Below are 8,810 nucleotides of genomic sequence, written 5' to 3' on the forward strand. Positions count from 1 at the left end.
AAATCGTTCCGGCGCGTATGATCAATTAATGTGCTGATTAGTGGGTATGTATAGTAAGTTAGATACTAAAAGTACCATCAAAGATTAAATACTATAAGATATCAAACCAAACGTATTGGTAATATTTTTGTTATGTTATAATCTTTATTCCAGCAATCATCGTTTAAACTAAAGAAAATAACCAAATACACTTGTGAAAAAGAAGTAACCAATCAAATAATGCTGAAACCAGACCATGTAAGAAGTTTTTACATTACACGTGTTCGTTATTGATCGTTGCAAGTCAGATGTGGATATATTATTCTTTGGAGATAAGGGGTATTTTCTTCGATTTAAAAATTAAATTGGTCCGAGTTATTATAGTTAATACCAAATGGTTTTCGAAACAACAGTATAAATTACTTTTTTTTCTTATTTAAATAGAAACAAAGGGGTGTTGGAGCGGATTTCTGATTGTATTTTTTGTCATATGAAATAAACAGCAATGACATAAACAACAAGTTGAGCAATCAAAGAAATATAATATAAAAACAAGCGATTAATTCCCAAAGCAAACGCAATAAAACAATATTTTTGTTTTATAAAAATAAAGCCTTATAAGCCAGAAGTTATTAATTAACAGTATGATTTTTATAAACGAATAACAAAACTAACAAAAACAACAACAACCAACATTCCATGTCTGTATGAATCAATTAATCACAAAAGCTGCTGACTAAAAAGTAAAGAAATACGAAGGTAAACGGGCAGAATGAAACACAAAAATGCAAGTCGTGATTATGTTGCATAGGCATTGCAGTATGAAACTTGAAAGTTGTATAAGGGACAAAAATTCCGTAAACAGTTATGAACAAATCTTCTAACAACGAACATCATTTTAATGCATACTTGAATACAATATCAAGAATATGCAGTGGTTACATGGGTGTTTCCTTGCAATGAGTTGTATGACACTTAGTTACTTTATCATAAAAACACTTCGCAAGACCATAAGATTTAGGTATGGGACAAATAAAAGTCTGACTTAAAATACTGCAATGTTTATATATGTGTACGGATATTGACGAAATGCAAATTATTTGACTCTTCTGTCGTTCATAACAAATTACTTAAAAAAACACAACATCTTTGTAAAAAAATGTCTTGAATTGTATTTCACTTTGTATACATGATAACACTTTTTTAAATAGTTATGCAGAAAGCTACAGAAACAAGCTCAGTAGCAAAAAGTTTAAACATAAACCCGGTTTAATGGCATTGGGTAAACGCCAAAGACATAGAACATCACAAACAAGAAACATGGAAGAACAGCACAAAACTCCACAAGCAACTCAGTACATACACACTATATATAAAAACTAGGTGTGTTTATCAAGGATGGTACCGCCTAGGAATGGTCAGTATTGTAAATTTACTGGGTTTAAACCAGTTTAAGTGCACAAGCCTTGCACTTATCCCAACACTCCTTAATAAAGATAAAACGCAAAAGGTAAATCTTATCAGAATATGCATTAACTTGAGAAAATTTAACAATAAAGCAAAAAAAAAAAAATAGTACACGTATAGGTTAACCCCAAGTACTTCTATGATTAGAGATCCCAAATCTATCTACAGAAGGAGGAATACAATTCAGAGCACCTAATGCAAACAAATTTCAAAGATACGATACAGTCATCGTTTGAAACTATGAATATCACAACAAGTCTGCCTACTCAAATAAAAGGTTAACAACTTTGTGACCAAAGAGTTTCATAATAAAAAGCATAACTGTACTAAATCTGGGAACAAATAAAGAAACTATTGTTAAAAATAAAAGCGACATGTATTAGCTAATCTTTCCTTTCAAATGATTTAAAAATGTAAAAGATTTGAGGAAAAATATCATCAATATATCTAAAAATGCTATTGATCTTATCAACAAGAGCGAGATCTCTAGACTAAGATAATTTCAACATATATTCATTTTCATAGCAGTATAAAAAGAGGTCTGAAAGTAAAGGTGCATAATTGGCACCCATTGGAATTCCAATAGTTTGCTTATATAAACATTTACCTAATATTAGAAAATAATTATTGAGAACAAAATTTAAACCTTCAATGACATATGTGCATGTCCTATAAATATATTTATCTGAGCGACTATTAGTATAAAAAGCTTTTGTAACATTAACTGTCATGTAAATAGTTTTCTTTCTCGCAAAAGTGTTATCGATAAGAGGAGTCAATTTGTTTGTAACTAAATATTGTGCAAACGATGTATATAGCGTTGAGAAGTCATATGCATTAAGCATTTAGACCTTATACCGTCTATTTTCAAAATCGTTACCTTAATCTTAAGAATTATTGATATACCAAAAGAGATTAGTTCCAGAAGTATAACAAACTTTGCTACAGTATTTTTTCACATGAAACCTTTCAAGCTTTAAAATACACCTAATGACATACAAGTGTATTACTTAAGCGAAACACGATACGATTCAGTTTTTCTTGTTCAGGAATGGTGAGTACTCGCTTTATTATTATTGGTTTTATGATTGTTAATGCTATTATTATGGAAGCGTTGAGTTGCACCTAAAACACAACAATGAGACACTGTCGGTCAATGTAATGTTAAAATCAAACGTAATTGAATCTTTTTTTTTCAGTTTGGCAGATCATAAGTGTAATAAACCAGGAATTGATCATTGTAATTGTCAATGTCGAGCAATTCAGGATGGGATACAGATACAGAGAGTCTGTCATATTTGTTAAGCTCGAAAACTGCTGAAAGGAAACTTGTAAAATAACCATCATTTCCTTCAATTGAGTTCATGGTTTGCATCAGGACACCAGTCCTTCCAGATGTGTGGGTAAGACGATCAACATGGTGTATGAAGTACGTTGGTCTGGTTTCATTCATTGGCGTGTGTGTTTTCATTCGATGCCAAATATTTAGCTGCGAAGAAACGATGTAATACCCAGCCTGCCGGACAAAAACATCGTCTCCAGTTCCAAGTGGACGCAGTTCTTGGTGTCAAACGTTCGACCGTTTTTGTTCCATAGGACCTTGTGGTGACCTGAAATCAGAAAAGATTTAAAATAATATCAGATGTGGATACACATATCAAATGATAATATATAAATTGTTAATTGTTATTACCATGTACAATGTCGCTAGATTTGAACTTCACAATTCCAACTGCTTTAGCAATGGCCTTCTTTTCGTTTATTTGTCTTGCACAGGCAGCATATTCTTCTGCTATGTCTATGAGACCTGTATTATGTAACAAAAACACATAAAAAAGTGCAGTAGATGGATATAAGAAATGTTCAAACACTAAAAATGTACTTTGTAATATATTTATTTATTGTTTATTGCACCGCGCTTGCATTCTTCTACAGTAAAGAAACACACTTATAAACCCTAAAACTTACTTTGACTGGAACTGCTGTAGTGATACTGAGCTGTCATTTCCTTAAGAGTAAGAAAAGGTGAATATTTTACAAATGCTAAACAGGATACACATCAACAAACGCGTATATATGTCTAAGTTTGAGATTGAAGCGGTCAAGCAAAAGCACTAATCATCCTTTATAAGATCATTCCCATTTTTAAATTCAATAAAACAACAGTATTAGCACATTATAAGCTTTCAAAGGTAAACATGTATAGCTGAAGCAAAACAATGATCAAAAGAAGATCATATTAACAGGTTCGACATGCGAATATTTTTTTGTTAAACATTAAATACGCATTGAGTTTATAATTGCCTTTTCGGAAAATAACTGCGTTATATTTCACATCATTTGTCTTGTTTAATATGTATCGTTTCTTATACAGTTTGAACAAAAACAGTTACCAAAATGTGGCATAATAAAATCAAATTTTGCTTTGATTGGAAAACTATCGATCTGCATAACTAAACAATGTACCTAATTATTTACCATTTGAAACAATATCTGAATAATGCTTTCAACAGGTCCATAACACATCCCATCGTCTCTTTGTTTGATAGCAGAACGACCAGCAGGTTCTGGGCCTAGGTTTGTGTTAGCATTGGACTTCATTTCGTCGCAAGGAATGCATGCTAAGCTTTCTTGAGGCATTGTTAAAGATGGTCTTAAAGCAGCCAAAGCTATTATCTGAACTAGGAACGCAAGCGATAGGATGACTGTTGTTATTATACAAATATCAGCTACTTGTTTTGAATAAATGCGATTGCATTTCCCGAACCCCTGAAAAGGTAACAATCTCAGTAAACAACACATTACACAAATCCGAATTCAGTCGAAGTGCTCCATTGCTTGTTTCACATTACATCTTGACGCGTTATAGAAGAACAATACATTAAACATAATGAACGTACAGATGAAACAATATTAATTATATATAACCATCAGATTTGTCAACCTTCGCCTCAAGTAATTGTTCAAGAAAAGTTTTATAAGTATTAAACAACAACGTACCCCCTCCTTTCGATTTAAGACGTCAGGCATCCTATCACGAGAACAGTTAAGGTGTTTGCGGCTGGTCTCCCGCTTGTTCAGTACTCAGTACGATGTAACTGAACTTAGTGCTGATGTCTTGCAGGGGAAGTGTCCTCCGTATTCCACCTGCAATAAGAGTTTAACAAGACCGATAAGAATTTGATTTTAAGTGTGTATTTCCGATAAAGTCATCTGTAATTGTTCAATTTCAAATTGAATATGTGCTTATCAGAATCGTCGTTACTTTCGTTTATTACTTTTTAATTATTATTCGTCATGGTGGTTTAGTATGTAGAATAAAATTCTGAAAATCGCCTGTGTTACGTTTGACTGATCTGTGTACCAATTTCCATGTCTATTGCAATTATGAAATATTTTATTTGGTCGGCATACGATGATACTACTATAAATGATGTGATAAGTTTTTATTCGGTTTGCAATGGGTTTTTTTTCTAGTCAACGGAGGTTCAGAAAGACAAAAAGCATCATCAAACTCCTATTGTGCTAGAGAATTTACTGGATCAATGTGCCAAGTCAGTTTGCAGACAGACATTTGTTTAGTTTAAACTTATTTATTTTACAATGATTGTGAAACAAGCTTTTGCAACTTAGATTAATCAGTCTCGTTGGCACGATGTTGCGCAAGAGTGAGGTCTTTTTTGTGGACAAAAGTAATACCCGGAGGAAATCCACTTCTCCGTCTTGGATAAATATTGGTGACCAAAAACCAAACTCACATGCGCCCAGGCCAGGAACCGAACATAGGCTGCCTAGGTGTGAAGCGAGTGCACTAACCACAGAGGTAACAGAACAACATACATTGACACACAAGGCTCAAGACTGCAGTTATCTGCCCCAGGTTGATCCGGATGTAACTGCAGACACAATTTTGCTTGTGCACAAGTATTGATATTTAATTAAAATTCAATGAAAATGATGATGTTCTTTTGGCAGAGAACTTGAATTAATTTGACACTCTATTGCAAAAACTTTGAAAAAAATCAAATATAAACATTGGAAAAGTCATAGCTAATGGAAGTCTTATAATTGGTTGTTTGTAATCGATTAACTACTTGGCGGTAGGGTTAAGTACTTGTACTCGATTTTGACAGGCGTGACAGGCAATGATCAACGTGGTGTTTTCTTTTGATTATATTTAGCCGAAAAAGCAGGAAATGTTGTTTTGATTATTTTAATATTAAACCGCCATCTTAATTCATTAACTGCAACCATCTTCAACATGGGACACCATTTACGCAGAACCTGAACATAGCTAAAATTGGTATATTACATAAATCCTTACGCCAAACATTAAACTAGTTCCAAGAATTAATTCCGTCCGCTCTCAGTGAGAGTACCTGAGTTTGAGTATTTGATTTGCAATTATTATTAATTCTTCAAAAAATAGACAAATTTTAACTAGCGTTAATTTTCCCCCTAAATGATAACACATATTTCCTTTAATCGATTTCACATGTGCACATATACAGATGACGACATTTTGTTCATTCAATTCTTCCTCAAGGAAATCGTCCGTCTCTTCCTCCACCTCAAGGAAACTGATCTCCACATGGAGCCACACAAAAAAAAACAAAATGGAATACTTACATCAATAGAGGACATGAAATGGAGGTAATTACAATGTGTTGACCATTAAAAAGGAGTTCCACACGGGCATTTTATCTTCGCCCATGGGCAAGATAAGAATGTCTAGCTTGGTTAAATTATTGGATCTACTTATATGAGGTGGGAGAAAACAACTACATATGTATTACCTGTCCTAAAAACATAAATGGAGGAGATAAATATAAAAAATCTAGATGAAATACACGGCATACTGGTATGAATCAAAATTAAAAGGTAAGTACAATTGGCAATGCAAGTTGACGTAAATATTCGATGCTTAACATGTAGGGTGGAAAGGCGGTAATTGAAAATGGAGTTAAATAAAGGTAACAAAAGGTTTGTATGCAATCGTCAAAACGGCTAATGATTTGTCGATTTCAGTAGATGCTTGGAACAGTGCGATTAGGGTATAATCTTTGAACAGCTTTGAAACTTAAAAAAATCAAACTTGAAAGCTGTCACCTTGTTCGTTTTATTAATTTCCGCAACCATACGTATAAACGTATTCTGATGGAACAGATAAGGTACAAAACCATAACAGAAAGGGGCGTTGCACTTTATGACATGCAGAAAGATGAGAGTAAAGAGTTATATGATGCAAATGAACTACAAAAAATCACGTCCAACTCAATCAACCATGAAAAGTGCTAAAGATAGTCAAAAGTGGAGGCATAATTGTGCAGGTTAAATACTTTAAGCGTAAATTTAACAGCCGATACAAACTGTTCATCATTATCGCTGTTTCTTAATCATAATGATATCTTAAATACCTTGAATATCTTCTTATAGTAACCTTATGTATCAGGTCGTTTTGAATTCATCTTTAGTGAAGCTTTGTTTTTTGTCGTCTGCATACCCTAGTGATGTGTACTAAATCGAAGCGCAAATGACGACGAATGTTCAAGGCCAATAGAGGTGAGAGAAACAAATTGGGTACCTATGTGTGTAACAGTACACACAGGTTAAAGTTTAAAAGTATTTTGTAAACTTGTACTAGTAGGCTCGCTGATACTTAAATTACTGTCCTCGTTCTATTTTACAATGCGTTTTAAACTAATACAATGTAATCCTAGCTACTATCACTCACACACGTACCCATACAGAGAGGGTTAAAAAGGGTTAAATACCACAATTTATACTATTACCTTGCTGAGTTTATCATTTAAATCAATGTTTTCTGAAGATATCTCTTCAACAGCCAGGAGTGAATACATAAGTATTGAAATCTGATAAAGAAAGCTGTCAACTTGTCATATTGGGATAAAAGGCTGAATATTAGTTAATATACCTAGTGTAACTTAACACAGTCTTGCGTTGTAATTATTTGGTTATCAGGAAATGAGATAATAAGCGTTGTTAAAGATCCCTTGACATTTGAATCGCTTTGTCGAGTTCTAATGCAGTTTAAAATAATTTAGGGCTATCATAGGTCTAATAAAAACATTTACCGTATTATTAACCGCAAAGCCAAATTTTACAAGTTAATTTGATGATTGTTTGGAATAAAATTTTCATGTTTATTTTTATGCTATAAATATGCTGTCTGTTCTCAATATATTTGGGCAGGTCATATATGTAAAACAAAAATGAAACGGTGCGTTGAAACTAAATGCCAAATACCTAGAGGTCCCCCATTATTTTAAACAATGAGTATGTTTGTCACTTAAGGTGAATGTTTTTCATAAGTCTCCGTTTCTAATAAATTAATGTTTAATATATTTAATTCAGTCATGTACATGTAATGAGAAGGTAAAAATGCATTTGGTATTTGAAGCTGAATTAGAACATTTCGTTTAAATCAAGTACATTTGAAATGACATTTATGGCATGTGTATAGTTGTCAACAACATACAAGGCTATAAATGGCGTTTTTACCCTCTGAAAATTTCATTTCTTATTGTAAGTAAATAGTTAGTAAATTGTCATTTATAAAAGTATAAAATGGGATCACCGAGTGTATTTCACCTCGAAATTGTTTTTCTGTATTACATATGTGAGTTTATAGCAAAGCAATGTTTCAGAAGTTTGCATACATTTGATCAAGTGTTTATTCTCACAAAAGAAGAAGAATATTATTTACCAAGTTTTCGAATTACGTGGACATCCCTGTAAAATCCAATGCTGACGGCAAAACCTATTTCCCTTTATTAATCACTGACTTTCTTATTCAATATTTAAGTACTTATAACATAAAAAGTTCGATCTTAATTAACAATGTAATATGTCACTCCATCCTCAAGTCAAACCTATTATCACGCTATTAGTGTAAAGCTTCCTTTTCTTTTGACAAATTCAACACGACTGATAATGTTAAATGTCCGAGCGTTTATATTGATATAGGACTACATTCAATTGCGCTGTCTATATATTTCTTTACCACACTGAGTATTTTAAGAATGAATTTTAAAGCCAGGTTTAAGTAATATAACGTTTAATTTAAATTGAAAAAACAAACAGTTATATGTGTGAATCCTAAATTCTGTAAACGTTAATTAGTGGTTAAATTGTCAGGTAGTATGCTGCAGTATATAGAAAGTTACATTGATACCCTTTGCCTGTTAACATATTCGCACAATTCATTTACTATTGGTTTAAAGTACTTAACACTGATAATAGCTTCATTAATACTATATACCAGAATCTGCTTAAAGACTATGTTGAAGTAAATTGGTTATGAAGATTAAAATGCGTATGAACACTACTAAGACATTGTTAAA

The 8,810-nt window shown here is 32.6% G+C and overlaps 1 protein-coding gene across 1 annotated transcript; it reads right to left on the reverse strand.

Moving 5' to 3' along the window:
* Positions 1 to 2,492: 2,492 nt before the first annotated feature.
* On the reverse strand, positions 2,493 to 8,261 carry LOC128222138 (uncharacterized). Its single transcript, XM_052931010.1, has 5 exons — positions 8,174 to 8,261; positions 4,447 to 4,593; positions 3,415 to 3,454; positions 3,140 to 3,253; positions 2,493 to 3,056 (listed from the first exon to the last, which is right to left on the reverse strand). Exons 2-5 carry the CDS (start codon positions 4,474 to 4,476, stop codon positions 2,932 to 2,934), a joined length of 309 nt encoding a protein of 102 aa, XP_052786970.1. The 5' UTR covers positions 4,477 to 4,593; positions 8,174 to 8,261; the 3' UTR covers positions 2,493 to 2,931.
* Positions 8,262 to 8,810: the final 549 nt, after the last annotated feature.

Source organism: Mya arenaria, chromosome 16 (assembly GCF_026914265.1).
Source record: "Mya arenaria isolate MELC-2E11 chromosome 16, ASM2691426v1".
Lineage (NCBI taxonomy): Eukaryota > Metazoa > Mollusca > Bivalvia > Myida > Myidae > Mya > Mya arenaria.

What these genes read in the sequence shown, in the direction of transcription:
- LOC128222138 (XM_052931010.1), bottom strand. Translation starts at nt 4,476, where the DNA reads ATGCCTGACGTCTTAAATCGAAAGGAGGGG. An exon ending in CTACAGCAGTTCCAGTCAAA is followed by an intron (nt 3,254 to 3,414) that starts GTAAGTTTTAGG and finishes TACATAATACAG; the next exon opens with GTCTCATAGACATAGCAGAA. An exon ending in ATCTAGCGACATTGTACATG is followed by an intron (nt 3,057 to 3,139) that starts GTAATAACAATT and finishes TTCTGATTTCAG; the next exon opens with GTCACCACAAGGTCCTATGG.